This window comes from Nannobrachium achirus, assembly GCF_963921795.1.
Source record: "Nannobrachium achirus genome assembly, chromosome: 9".
Lineage (NCBI taxonomy): Eukaryota > Metazoa > Chordata > Actinopteri > Myctophiformes > Myctophidae > Nannobrachium > Nannobrachium achirus.
The window spans coordinates 17,732,922-17,748,153 of record NC_137818.1 but is presented as its reverse complement, the minus strand read 5'-3'; the positions used below and the strand labels follow the sequence as shown (position 1 = coordinate 17,748,153).

At 46.6% G+C, this 15,232-nt stretch overlaps 1 protein-coding gene across 1 annotated transcript in view; it reads right to left on the bottom strand.

Annotated features, from left to right (window-relative positions):
- The window catches only part of kdm5bb (lysine demethylase 5Bb), a 38,332-nt gene that overhangs the window by 3,042 nt on the left and 20,058 nt on the right, over positions 1-15,232 (bottom strand). The window contains exons 15-28 of the mRNA XM_080732594.1: positions 13,882-14,076; positions 12,189-12,370; positions 11,608-11,732; positions 10,766-10,916; positions 9,802-9,916; positions 8,572-8,957; positions 7,564-7,702; positions 6,855-7,034; positions 6,059-6,217; positions 4,992-5,155; positions 3,615-3,957; positions 1,986-2,064; positions 1,612-1,829; positions 258-587 (exon numbers count right to left, since the gene is read on the bottom strand). Coding sequence (XP_080588720.1) covers positions 258-587; positions 1,612-1,829; positions 1,986-2,064; positions 3,615-3,957; positions 4,992-5,155; positions 6,059-6,217; positions 6,855-7,034; positions 7,564-7,702; positions 8,572-8,957; positions 9,802-9,916; positions 10,766-10,916; positions 11,608-11,732; positions 12,189-12,370; positions 13,882-14,076 — 2,766 coding nt within the window. The remainder of the gene's footprint in view (positions 1-257; positions 588-1,611; positions 1,830-1,985; positions 2,065-3,614; positions 3,958-4,991; positions 5,156-6,058; positions 6,218-6,854; positions 7,035-7,563; positions 7,703-8,571; positions 8,958-9,801; positions 9,917-10,765; positions 10,917-11,607; positions 11,733-12,188; positions 12,371-13,881; positions 14,077-15,232) is intronic.

The following is a 15,232-nucleotide window of genomic DNA, read 5'->3' as shown; positions in this document are numbered from 1 at the left end:
GTTGTTTCAGGGTTGTTTGGGACTCGGCTTCGCCTCGTGCCACAACCCTGAAACAGTGGTAAATCAGCCAACAACCCACTCCCTCTCATGGTAAATGGCTTACATCTCTCACGGCCAAACAGAAATGTAATTGTCAATGACAAAAACACAATTATATCGTTAATCGAATTATTTGAGTGACAATTAATCGTCATGTAAAATGTCATGATCGTGACAGCCCTAGCCGTATGTGGGTAAAGTCGGGGTAAAACCTTTACCTCTTCTCCCTCCGGCAGCAGGCAGCTCTGTGCCGGACAGGCGGCGGTGCTCTCGCCGCTGTCCGACTCTCCGCCGGAGCGCGAGGAGTCCGAGGAGCGCGGGGACGAGGAGGTGGAGGTGGCGCGCCGCTCGCCGCCGCTAGCGCTCCTCTTCTTCCTGTTGATCCTCGGCCTCTTGTGACGGGACAGCTTCCTGTCCCGCTCGCTGCGCTGCTCTCCTCCTCCTCCTACCTCCTCCTCCGGGACGTCCCGCTCCAGCGGGCGTTTGGGCTTCTTCTCCGGGGAGACGCCCAACGCGTCCTGAGCCCTGTCGACGTCGTCCACGCCACCCTAGAGGAAAACAATTTATCAAACCCATCAGTTAGAAGTGGAGCGCAGCATTTGAGCAGCTATACCCTGTGTGTGTGTGTGTGTGTGTGTGTGTGTGTGTGTGTGTGTGTGTCTAGGCTGCTCAACAGCACCACTTGGTCACCCAGCAGTATTGCAGCTGTTCTAAAGCCCCTTTTCCACAGGCCCAACACCACACCACACCGCCCACTTGGGCCAGGTTTTCCACTACAAGGACCTGGGTAGAGTGGTGTGAAAGTGGTACTAAACATGGTACTAAAAAGTATCCAATCTAGAGTAGGTCTGAGCTAGGCCAAACAGGGCCAAACACTTCATAATGACTGATCACTCAATGACTTTTCATTTAGACCAACAGGATATAGTTGTAATACATGATAATAGATTATATTGTGTTATAACCACTATTACAGTATAATCTATTATAGTGTATTATAATTATCATAGTATTACATTAATACTATAGTTATAATCCATTATAGTGTATTATAATTTAGGATAGTTGTAATACAAATTTATATTGCATTATAATCACAGTTAAAAGGGTCAATTTGTTTCTTACCGATAAGCTGCAGTCGAAAAAGGGGCTTAAGTGCATTTACTGTACGGTACTCAAGTACACTTATTGAGTGTTTCCAATACTTTTACTTCTACTCGACTACATCTCGGATCCAAATATTGTACTACCGAGAACCGAGCCGGGTCCAAAACATTGAATCCAATTCCCACTGGTCGGGTTATTATATTAAACTTTCGGATTGAAAATTATACATAAGAGGGGTGTAATAGATAGATAGATTCAAATCCTCCTTGGTCTGTTTGGGACCGGGTCCAGTAAATAATTAATAATTATGATTTTGTTCGTACTACCCTCTACTATAAATTAAAGCCAAACAAAGAAGCCTGCATTAGTTCTCGTTTTAAAGTAAAACGACACAATGAAAGTCCTTCAACCAGGAAGTGTTTGGTTTGAATCATAAAAGAAACTAATAACAATCAGGCTTTGAACCTCTTTCCGCGGGTGGCTCTTTCCCTGAGAGTTGTTGCTGCTGCTGCTGTTGTTGTTGCACTGCGTTGCAGTGTGGCTGTCGTCCTGCGGGGGCGCCAGACTGCAGGCCATGCTGGGAGGTGCATTCAGCAGACTATGGTACAGACGGCTGACCTCTGGTAACCCCAGCGGCAGGAGCAGACCTTCTACCATCAGCTCCTCCAGCTCTGCACTCAAGCCTGACACACAAACACACACACACAAAACAAGTTGTTAAAAGATTAAATAAATCAAAATGTTCCTACAAAACAGCTTGCGCTTTCCCACCTAGGTAGCGCTAAATATACAGTATATATAATGTTTAATATACAGTGAAGAATGACTAGTAGACTGACCCTGCAGAGGAATACATCTGTGTTCTGTGTAGAAGACTGCATGCTGCGTCCTGTTCCACTCTGGAGTCAGATATGGAGCCTGGATGGAGGGAAATACATATTATTATTAGTGTAATAATAATAATAATTATTATTATATAGAATTAATATTACTTCTTTCACTTTTATATCACTTCTATTTTTTGAGCGGTGCAAACCGCTCCTATATTTCACTTTCGGTTTATTTAGCTAAAACATATTAGCACGGGACGATTCTTTCATTCTTCATCGATTGGCTAGTTGATTAACTAAACATTAGAATCGACCAATCAGAAACCGTTCTACTCGTGACGACATGTGTTAGCCAAACAGAACAGACCAATCAAATGCTGTGTTGTTCATGCTAATTTAGATCTGTCTTGGCCATTACACTTGCACTTGAGACCGGTTTAAAGTTCATGAAAGGTCCAGGCGTAATGGCCAGGTTGTTTCATATCCTGGACTTTTCCTAAACCCTCTGTCTGTTTTGTTTGAGCTTCTGGTCTGGACTGCATATTATTTTTCTCTTCTATTCACTCTTTGACTGCCACCAGGCTGTTAATGGCCAGGCTGTTTGTCTGACATCCTGTCTGTTCTCCCTCTGTCTCCCCCTTGCTTTATAACCCACAAGAAGCTCTATTTGGCTCTATCTGGTTTCAGACAGCGACAATTAGGAGTTTCTCCTGCATCTCGGCTACTCAAAATGGAGTTTCTGGTGACACATAAATGTGCACATGAATGTGCACGATAAATTGTTATGAGCCTTTGGTCTGGTCAAGGATACTAACAAACCTGGCTGGTATGTTGCGCATAATATACTCCCGACATAATCTGTTTCCAAGAGGCAACCCAGCACTTCTTGGCGTTGGCCGTCAGTCAAAGTTAGAGGGAAAAAGTCTGACCAACCGCATATCCTGGACCTTTCTGGCGCAAATCGACCCCCACCCAGGATTCAAGACAGCGACCACGCTACATTAAACCCTGTAGTCTATGGTTGCTGTTTCGAATCCTGGGAGGTGTTCGTTTTGAGCCGGTGTAAAGGTCAGGACACACGAAAACCTTATATAGTCTGAGCAGACCTCTAGACTGACATCATACACAACACAAAGAATATTGCCATGCATGCCTCTCAACACTGATTCGCGCAGGCGCCCTTACAGGAATTAGTTTGCACCGCTCACTTCGCACGGGTGCGATTTTTTACTCAAGTTGTGGCCCATAAAAATTGGCAAGTTGGTTCTAGTTGTTTTCTCCATTAGATTAAAGTGTTTACTTTTCACTTTTTTCAACTTTTATTACTTGTCAAAATACATTTTATTTGTCTGCCTCATCTTTTTACCATCCCAAGTAATAAAAGTTGAAAAAAGTGAAAAGAAATCTAATGGAGAAAATGACTAGAATCAATGCTCTGTGGATGAACAGGAAGTAGTGGTATAGGGTGTGACTCAAAGGGATCTGGCGCCCTCTATCTTGCATTGCATTACTTTGCGCAAAAGGAGAATTGGACCATTAAAGAGGTCAATCGTGAAGGAACTGGACTCTTTAAAACTCTAATGGATCCCAATCCCAGTTCAAACCCAGGGGACAAAGAGCTTGACCCCTCCTCCTGACCTGTGCGTTGTCATCCTCCGCCGCGAGGCCGCCGTGGTGCGATGAAGCCGCCATGCAGCGCGTCAGAGTGGGCGGAGTCCCCGGCCGGTCGCACTGCTGCGAGGCGTCGGAGATGGAGAGGTGCTGCAGCGCCCGGCGCTGCCAGCAGAGGGCTCTCTCCACGGCGTGCCGCAGGGCGTCGCCCTCAGGGAGCCGTGCCCACTGCTGCAGCGCGGCCAGCTGGGCGCGGGCTTCGCCCAGCGAGGGCTTGGTCTTCTCGCAGCGCCGGCACAGCGGGCACAGCCACGGTTCTGCCGCGACGGCGGCAGACGGGTCCCTGACGCACACACTGTGGAAGGCGTCCCTGCACGACACACACAGCGTTTGGTTTGTTAGAACCCATAATGGCCTGGAATTATTTTATACTTTAGCTCAGTGTTTCACAACCTTTTTTTCTCCCAGGGCACACTTTTAATTGCCAAAAGATCCCAGGGCACACCTAGATATACGGTGTGTGTGGCTATTTTCAAAATATTGTCCTCATTCTTATTATTATATTACAATTTGGCCAATGTTTTACCAATGTGTATGGTTTGTCAGACCAAGACTTGATCTGACAAGCCATACAAATTGGTAAAACATTGGCCAAATTAGTCTCAAATTTGAGAATGGCACTTATCTGTTCTTTTCAAATCTTGTTGGTTTTGCACAGAGAGTAGCAGACAGTGTCAGATGTGATTGATACTGTTACTATATTATTTGCAGAGCAGAGATTTTGTACCTGGCAGTAGCACTGTGGCATATAACTAATCTAGGCATGTGTTTTGTTTTGTTTTGTTTTATTGTATTCTTTTTTTGAGAAAAAATATTTTTTTTAGACCAAGTAACAGACAGTAGAAGACAATGACTTGTTCAGAGTTATATATGTGGTTATATTGAGCCTAAAGGGCTTTGAACACAGATGTGTTTTTCTCGCACGGAAAAAAATTACACATTTTTTTTTTAAAGAAAACAATGATTCTCTATGACCTCATGCACACCGGCTCCACATTTTCCATGCGGCAGGTGGCTGCGGCAGTGCGTTTTTTTCCCGATCGAATCCAGGTTCGATTCGTGTGTCTTGTCGCATGTGGTAAAAACTCATCACTCCTTTTATGACTCCTTTTTGGATCCGCAGCGTGGATTCCGCACAGCATTGCACACCAAATCCAATGCGTTTTAATCATGCAGCAAACAGAAAAAAAACGCAATTGTTGAAAATCACGCCAGTGTGCAAAGCCCTTAAGACTTTAGTAAGACTGAGCCTAAAAGACGAAGACTAAAAGACTAAGACTAATCCCAAATGGTACACAGCCTCCCTGCACAGCTCTATAGTCTAAATAATGGTACACAGCCTACCTGCACAGCTCACACTGCAGCATGGCACCCATGGCTGGCTTGTGACACACGCACACCTTCAGGTGGCTGCAGTCGGCGGCGGGGAGGAGCTTGGACTCGTTGGACGCCCTGAGAGCGAGGAGGGCCTCCATCTCGCGGAGACGCACGTCCTCCAGCATCGCCATCTGGTGGTAGGAAACGCAACATTACACATGATAAACTCCCATACTCTAAGACTATAGTGCCCTGTCTTGCTAACCTGACTTGCGTCAGATGGTGGCAGTAGTGCATAGGCTACCGCTCTACTTTACCATCTGAGATCTCTCGGTGGGAGTTGATAACGCTCGTAAAGCCCCGGGCCGGACCAATCAGCGGCAGCTACGGGCAGGCTCTGAGCGGCTCTGAGCCAATAGAGTCTGATTGCAGACCACGTGGATGCAGACAGGCCAATATGAGTGGTTGGAGTTGGCACTCCCAGACTGTGACAGAGACGGCCACATCCAATCACCTGCTAAAGAATTTCAAAAAATGGCCCGCCACTCACAGCGAGTCTGCCCGAGAGATCTCAGATGGTAAAGTAGAGCGGTAGCCTACGCACTACTGCCACCATCTGACACAAGTCAGGTTACTGTCTTGCGCCTTATGCCTAAACTTCTTATGCATGTTTTTTTACTTTACTGTAAAACATTTTAAAATGGTGAAAATAGCCGTCACAAGCTGATCCGCCAATTTTCTTATTTTTACATATTTGAACTCTAGCATCCTTATTTTGGGGGGAACATGGCCAAAAATAGCACATCTTTGTGTGATAGGAACTTATTTTGACATACTTGAACCCTCACATCCCTATTCTGTGGGGAAAATATAAAAAAATAGATCCACAAGCTCACATCGCACATGCTGTGTGCTTGTAGATCAGCCACTTTTACCATTTAAAAATGCTTTCTGTTTTCAAAATGATAAAAAAAAGTTTAGGCATAAGGCTCTACGCTAGGTCCACTTGTGTGTGCGAGTGTGTGTGTGTGTGTGTGTGTGTGTGTGTGTGTGTGTGTGTGTGTGTGTGTGTGTGTGTGTGTGTGTGTGCGTACAGCAGAGGTAGTGTCTTTGCAGCGTGCGAGGCTCTTCTCCAGGTCTCGGAGCGTGCACGCTCTCTTCTTCCCGCTCGGAGGCCCGTCTTTAGCCTTCTTGTTCTTCCTCTTGGGAGAAGAGGCTGCGCTCCCCACCAGCTCACACCGAGGACACAGCACCTGTTGAGGTAGGGGAGAGTGATATGGTAATTAAATATCACTGAGACAATACAATGTCTCCACGATATGCCTTTTCAGAGATATCGTATATATATCGAAAATACAATGAGCCTTATAAAAAGATCCTGTTGCATTTTGGTCTAAATCAGTAGTTCTCAAACTTTAAAATGTCAAAGTCTCCCCTTAACTCTCAGTAACAAATGAAACCAGATGTGTACACTGTGAGAGTTACATACTTGTAAGGGTCAATTTTGACCTCCCAAAAGGAACCCAGAGAGTCCCTGGACCCCACTTTTAGGACGAATGGTCTAAATGGTATAAAATAACGTAGGTTGAACAAGCACCTAATCAGTAAACAACTTTATATAAAACCTAAGTATCCTATCTTTAGCTTTCATGTATTGTCATTGGGGGGTAGGCGAGTGCTATGGTAAGTGCTATGGGCTTAAGTGGAGTCTGAAAAGGTGAGTCTTCAGGCCACGGTGGAATTTAGGGAGTGAGTCTGTCGTTCAAAGTGCGACAGGGAGTTTATTCCACAGTTTGGGGGCCAGGAGGGCGAATTGTCTAGGACGAGTGGATTTCTGACCTGGGGTTTTTAGCGAGGGTTCTGTCAGCATCCCTGTGTAGCTGAGCTTACCTCCAGTAAGGTGAAGGGAGAGCTCTTCATGAGGAACATGGAGGCGGTGGACTCCTTCCACTCCTGCAGCTCGGCCACCAGAGCCTCCAGCTGGTCCAGGGGCTCCAGGTGTGCAGGGATGGCGCGGCCTCGCAGCACCATGTCAGAGAGCGTGTCCAGCGCGGGAACACCGGCCCCCGCCTGCGACGACACAGAACCAAACCCATCAACGCATCTACTGCCAGGGACGTGCATAGACTGGAGATGTGGCGTAACGGCATGGATTTCTACACTGAGAGGGCAATTCTTTCAACATATGATGCTGCATTCAAGTTCAGGAGAGTTTGGACGAGGCAATTCTCTTGAATGCTGCCTTCAGGTATGGCATGGAAAGAGGGCGTTTGCATTTCTTTCACCATAGTAAAATCTGCGTTCATGGCCTGGATGTCCTGGCCCTCCTCACACTAACCTGGATGTCCTGGCCCTCCTCACACTAACCTGGATGTCCTGGCCCTCCTCACACTAACCTGGATGTCCTGGCCCTCATCACACTAACCTGGATGTCCTGGCCCTCCTCACACTAACCTGGATGTCCTGGCCCTCCTCACACTAACCTGGATGTCCTGGGCCTCCTCACACTAACCTGGATGTCCTGGCAATCCTCACACTAACCTGGATGTCCTGGCCCTCCTCACACTAACCTGGATGTCCTGGCCCTCCTCACACTAACCTGGATGGCCTGGGCCTCCTGCAGCCACTCCCTGGCCCTCCTCACAGACTCCTGGAGCAGCAGGACGCTGGGCAGGTGGGCAGGAATGGAGCCCGCCTTCTCCGCAGCCGCATTCAGGGTCTCTATGGAGTGCGGGGGTCTGCGGAGACAAGAGACAGAGCAGTGTTTTATTATTATTACACAGATCCAACAAGTAGCTGCATTTCTGGTGTGAAATGCCACGAGGCACCCCCACAAATAGACCACTCCAAAGATCAGCGCGCGCAGAAGTGCCCTTTTGTGTGTTTTGAGGAGCACCTGCCCACTCTATGCTCTCTGCACAGCCCTGTTCATTCCCTTCCTGAAAAATAGCAGTGGGATACAAATAAAAGTGGATTTGAATCAGGAGTGCTGACATAACATCAGTTATGATCCTATTCATAATCCCCATGACACATAGATTTAATCAGAGAGGGCTTAAACTGCTGAACACGTCGCAAGCTTGTAGATCATGAATCTATTATGGGTTTTCAGAAAAATTACCAAATCTATAGTTTTGTCCCAGCAGATTTGGTCACATTTTCAGAAAACCCATAATAAATCCATGACCCAAAAAAAAGAGTTTTAGAAAGTATTGGAAAGTCAAAACTGCCATTGATTGATTGATTGAAGACTTTATTAGAAGTTTGCAAAGGAAAAGGTACAGGAAAAGTCGTGAAAATGTGTGCAAATCTTTGAATATATTTATTTTTTAAGCAAACATTTGTAACTCAAATTTTGCTTCTGGAACCAAATATTTTGAGATGGGGGTCATTTTGGGGGTCCTTCACATTAAAAGGCTCGCAGTGCGGCACTCAGTGTATATCTGCTATTTTTCAATAGTTAAAGCACAAAATAACGTGTAATAATGTGTTCCTAGTCTAAATGGGTTAAACCCCCTCCCTATGAAGAACATTCATGGTGGGGCCCGCAGTGAATCCTTGTACCCAGGCCCCAGAATTTGGTGCGACACCCCTGACGCCTTCTCACCTTTGCTTCAGCAGAGCGCCGGCCTTCTCCTCCCAGTGCTCGGACACGGTGAGCAGCTCCTGCAGGCGGGCCATGGCCCGCTCCACGGCCGGGTGCGGGGCCAGGCCCACGCCCTGGTCTATGAGCCTCCGCATGGCCTCCAGGCTGGGCGGGGGGGCGGAGGAGGAGGGGGTCCCCGGGCCCGGACCCCCTCCCTGGCGGAGGACCGCCTCCAGCCAGCGGCTCTGCTCCAGCCGCACGCGGAGGCCCGGCAGCTCGGGCAGCTCCACGTCGAAGCGGGCGGCGGCGTCCAGCAGGCCCTGGATGTGGGCCACGGCCGGAGGCTCGGCGTCCGACAGCAGCTTCTCACTGTGCTGCTGGAAGTCCTCGATGGAGTTCAGCAGCTCCTATGGGTGGGGGGGAGCAGGCATTAACCCCAAAAATTGAGCGGTGCTACTTTTTTTTTTATATATATTTTTATTGTTTTTTGTGTTGTTTTTTTTAGTTTTTTTTTTACATAATAAAGACGCCAGATGCCACATCCTCAATTTTGGGGCTTCAACACTTTTCCAGCATAATGCCACAGCTCTTCTAGCTTGAAGAAGACCAAAGTCTAAGATTTTAGCTAGCTTCGCTGACTGTGTAAAGTTCTTTGGATGAATTCCGAGTATACAGAGTTTAGCACTTAGTGGAACTGTGATTTTAAAGATTCCTGACAGACATTTCATGACTTCATTCCAAAAAATGTGCATCTTAGAACACTCCCACATACAGTGAAACTTGGTACAGGTATCTGGAATGTTGGCGGACACATGATGGAGTTTGACAGGAGTTATGTATGTTCTCATTAACCACTTATATTGGAGTAATTTAAACCTTGTATTAATTGTCTGTTTTTTTACACATGCCTGTTTCCACTCTGCGTCATCAATATCTTCCTGAATGGCCAATTTCCATGAGTTTAATTTATCTGTTGCCGAATCAACGGTGCTACTTAATTTCATTAAGTGTCCCATGAAGCTTGGCCAATGCGAACCTGGGAGCACAACAAACTTTGAGCGCTTTGTGCCAAGATGTAGGCCAGATGTAGGCCACGCTTCAGAGCCCGGACAAAGCCACATGTTGGAGTTTGGCTCCTTCCAGGAGCACCGCTCAAATTCCTGTTTACACCACTAGCAGTTTAACCACTTGAATAATAATAATAACTATATAAATGAGGCTCAGCCGTAAAGGTGACAGTGTGGTGTTTACCTTCAGCAGTGGGGCTTGGGACAGACTGCAGGGAAGGTTGTAAAGCTGCCTGACGAACGAACGCAGCTCCTCCACGGTGAGCTGACTGTGGGATTTACTGGTCCCACAGCGGTACCTGGAAACAATAACACAAACACTGAATTCATATCATCCTCCTCATCGCCTATAAAAACAACCACTTAAGGGGGCTGTGTCCACAGAGAGCATGTTTCCAAGAATGATGTCATATGAATATAATTGCTATTATTTTGCGGTTGTAGGACAGAGCATAAATGAAACGTAGCGGTAACGCCACCATCCTCTGTTCTATCCTGCAATTTACAATTTACAATTTAGGCATTTAGCAGACGCTTTTAATCCAAAGCGACTTACAATAAGCAGGTAATACATCAATATAATAAGCAAGTTAATGTGTCAGTACATCAACAACATTACAACAAATGCATAGGACATTCAAAGACATCCAAAGAAACATAACTGAGTCTTCAACAGGGGTTCCGGGACCCCTCAGGGGTCACAGGAGTTACGCTACAAACTTTGTGTGATTTTTGCATTAACCACTTGAACCCTAACATCCCCATTCTGAGGAGAACTTTAGCCAAAAAATAGCAGATCTTTGAGCTAACAATGTAATTTTTTCAGCAAAGAGGTATGGTGTAGGACAGCGGTACTCAAACTATGGGTCCCGACCCAAAGTGGGGTCGCTCTTCGGCAACCATAATGTGCTGATTGTGCTGTCAAACAAGTCTATGAAGCTACAGTATCTATGAAACCTAGGAAAATGTTTATTCTGCAACACATTTACAATATGTAATGGGAGCCCCATGCTTCATCTCTCTCAGCTAAGGGGTCCTTTGGCTGAAAAACATTGAAGACCCCTGAATTAGAGCAGTGCCGACCCACAGGTTGAGACTGAGAACCACTGAATTAGAGGACTGCGTGAGGGTAAAAGGTTTTTGCGTACCTGGTCTGGCGCTTGCCGTTGAGCAGCTGCTGCGCCACGGAGGAGCACTTCTCGCCGTCCTGCGTGGCGAGGCGCAGCCTCCGCAGCAGGTCGCTGTCCGGGAACAGCTTGGCCTCCGACTCGGCCAGGAGAGAGCGGAACGTGGCCAGACCTGGGGGAGAAGAAACGCAGTGACGTTGTCATCATCACAAGCATGCGTTCATCTAACTATTTATCTAACTCCAGATCATGTTCCATGTTTAAAACGAGTCCTTCTCTACCGGCCGTTACAAAAGAACTGATGGCCACGATTGTCATTTTTTCTGTTCTGAGTGAAAGAAAATACCATCGCAATGAAAAACAGCAAATACTCGGATTACATGTACTCAGATTACTTTTACTCCGAGCCGCCGAAATAACGAAAAAAATACAAAGTACCCTTTTCAGGATTCTATTTAAAAAATAGCAAAAATAGCTAATCTTCAAGCTCAAGTTAGTAGATTGCCTATTTTTGCTATTTTTGACTGTATATGCATTGTGGCCCTCTGGAGTAGCCAGCCCATAGACCCGCCCACTCTCAGAGGGGACTGTTTCTCTGGTCTGGAATTGTGTTCATAATAAGTGATTTCTGGAGCCGAAATGACGGCTCCTCCAATTAGCGCAGGGGGTGGGGGTGGGTTTAACAAATAACCAATCCGTGCCGGGAGGGACAAATAACCAAGTCCCTCCCCTCCAGAAATCCCTCAAACAGGGCACAAAATCAGGCTACCTCTGGAAATCTTTAAGCAAACCTCTGTCGGTGAAAATAGAGTGGCCCTCCCCATCATCCAAGTGTCCCAACCCTGCTCTAGAGAGAAGCTGACCTTTCTTCTTGTCCAGCCTGGCCTCCAGGGCCTCGGTGACTCTGGACGCCCACTGGTCATAGAGCCCCGCTCTCTGTCCGACCGCTGCCATCATGGGGTACAGGTCATCCAGGGTGTGTCTGTAACTGGAGCACAACACACACGCCATCACCATCATAATCTCTCAAGAACAGATTCTCTGAACAAAACAGAGAGGGTGTCATGATCATGCAACTTGCAATGGGCTGCTTGGGAACCACTGTAGGGCTGTCCAGATTATTATGATATATTACATGGCGGTTATTTGTCACTCAATGCCACGCGATTAATTAACAATTTAATTGTGTTTTCGTGGCTGACAATTACATTTCTGTTTGGCTTGTAGGCTTTGAAGTTGCACGTGGCAGATATGATATATAAGCTAAATATACAAAGAAGTTACTGACATATTTGACAACTTTGTACTTAAAAAAGAACATTGATAGTGGAAATCACCGATCTACAAGCTCACAAGGCGTCGCGTTGTGAGCCTCAGGTCCAGGGGACAGTCACACAGGTCCTGTGGTCTACTAGGGGACATACAGTACAGTAACAGGTCTTACTTCAGTGTGAGGTGGTCCAGGGGACAGTCACACAGGTCCTGAGCGTGGTACAGACACACCAGGAGCCCCGGGCTGCAGGGACAGGTGATGGCCGACAGGTAGCAGGTGGTGCGACACTTGGCACACTGCCTCTCGTCGTCTTGCAGGTGGTCGTACCTGGCCTCCTTGCACTGCATCACCCCCTGGTGGTGGAGCAGACACAACGCAACAGCTCTGAAGGACAGGGTCGTGTTTGCCAGGGCATGTGTTTTAACGCTGGTTATGTTGTGATTAGAAGTATTATCAATTGAGAGCATCGTGGAGGACCCCTTCCACCCAGGACACGGCAACCTTGAAATGATGCCTTCGGGCAGACGCTATAGGGCGCTAAACACAAGGACAAGTAGGTACAAAAACAGCTTCTACCCGAGAGCCATTATGGCACTGAATGAAGACATGCTCTCTGAGAGGGGTAGGTAGGATCTGCAAGCTCACAGCGCCTCGCATTGCGGGGCGCTGTGAGCTTGTAGATCGGCTGCCACCTCGGATGTGCACCTGGGTCTGAGTGCAATATATTTTGTACGTCCCTGACGTACAAAATACCCTGAAACCCCACGCTGGACTGTGAACATTGGCTGTGACAAACTGTGCAATATGGGAACTATGGGAACTGTGACTGTAAGGAACCGTGTCAGCTGGGCTGACCTAGAGACTGTGTATTGTTGCTAATTTATTATTGTTGCTAGTTTATTATTATTATCACTACTTGACTTTTATCCTATTTTATTTTATTATTTTTGCACTGTGTATGCACCTTGTGGGATTGGCTCAAATTTCGTTGTTCACTGACTTGTTCTGTGTAATAATGACAAATAAAATTCTATTCTATTCTATTCTAATTGTGGGAACGTCTGGGAAGCACGGGGCCTATATACAGTAGCTGACAGACAGACAGCGAGTCCCTCTCCACAGCCATCACGAAGCAGGAGGACACTTAACACTTCCAGTGCCGGGCCACTTGGGGTGCCCAAGGTCTGTGGAGTGGCCAGGGTCTCTCTCATAGACAAGTGTAATAACATACAGGGACCCACGTGGCAGTGACGCGTGTGTACTGTGTACATGTTTGTGCTTGTGATGAGAAGGACCTGAAATGGCTACAGATAGCTATAGGCTGATAGCTCATTTAGAAGATAGATATCCGGCGATTTAAGCCGTAAATAAAACATTCAAGCTAAGATTAGAACACAGTTCAGAGAAAATGCTCTCTAAAGATGTGACTTTGTATTGGATTCGGCGGCGTTACCCGATTACGGGCCGGTGGAAAGGGCTTTCGGTCGGCGGCCTAGATTTTAAATTTAGAGCCAGGCTTGGTGCGGCCTCGGATTATTTTATTCATTTTATTAAAAAAGCCGTACTAGTTCGGGATCGGCACACTGGAATACGTCGCGCCGCCGACAGTGAATATTCGGTGAACATTGGGGGGGGTCTAAACTTTATTTTAAACCATTTTCAATGGAATAAATCGTCGGACCATCTAAAATGGCTCGTTGGGAAGCGCTGGACGAGCCAGGACCACCCACGTTGGTCCAAGCAGCTCAGGGTGAGTAAAAAAATAAAAAATAAATGTTTTTTGCCGAAGATCGGGATAGGCACTGGATGAGTTAAGCCTCACCATCTTCTTGACCTTGTCCCTCATGTCCTTCTTTAAACTCACCATCTTCTTGACCTTGTCCCTCATGTCCTTCTCGTCCCGGATCATGATGTCCATGTCACGGTGCACAGCCGACGCCACCACCACGTCCAGGGTGGAGGCCTTGGACGCCATGTTCACCACCATCTCGTCGTGGGAGAAGACGTTGTAGCGATGCAGCAGGCGGTAGTGGTCCACGCACTGCCTGCCTAGAGGCATCTATAGAGAGAAAAGATCACATTTTACTATTAGTGGTAATGGTCTCCACACACTGCCTGCCCAGAGGCATCTGGAGAGCCTTTTTTTCAACTCTCTACCAAATCTCTTTGCCAAAAAATAGTCGATCTACACACTTACAACGCGTCATGTCTGACATCACGAACTCCAGATATGGATATAGCTCCATATGTGATACGTAAATATAAGTCAATGGGGAAAATAATATCTATTTAACTATAGAACATTTCTCTACAGAAATGTAGAGCACACGATTCCAGATGAAGCCGGTCGATTTGACATATGGCGCGAGGAGTAGCGCGGCCAAACTTTTGGTCACTCTTGAATAATAAAGTCGGACAAGTACTATAGTGTGTTGCCCTGTTAGGGCAACCACACTAGTAATTACAGCTTCATCTTGCATGAGGAGATTCATTGTCTAGGCAACAATCTCGCAGGTTGTGTCCGTGGCTGGCTGCGTGGGTAATGATTTCTCAACAAGGTGTTGCATCATTGGTTTTATGGTAAAACATGTTCTTCGGAATAATGAGCAATATAGTCTAGAAGTCAGGGCTGTGCAAATCTTTCATAAGGTTGATTGACTCAGCTTGCCAGCAATGAACCAAAATAATAGGCTACTCACCATATGGTCATATGGGGAAACACGTTTATGATGCAACTGTGAGAAAATGTAAAAAGCTTTTGTGGTGATCTTCTACTACAGAGATCCATGCTCTCCCGGGTTGGAGTTCACCACACCACACATTGATGGTGGACGCATGTTGCTTTTGAACGAGCTGCACTAGTAGTACTAAAGTAACGTTAAGCAATTCACCATACTCTAGCTATTCACTTAAAGAATGTCTGTCTGTCCATCTGTCTGCATGCTGACACCACTGATACTAAACAGTGTCGCCACCATGGTAACAGCCGCATGCTGAAACAATGCCCAAATTTGGAGATGTCTGACATCACTGACTGACATCAGTCAGCCCACATTTGGAGATGACTGACATCACTTATACTAAACAATACCAACATTTGGAGATGACTTCATGACTGACATCACTGGTACTAAACAGTGCCCAAATCTGATATTCCTGCATGCTGAAACAGTGACCAAACAAAGATGACTGACGTCTTTAACGTCTTAAATCCC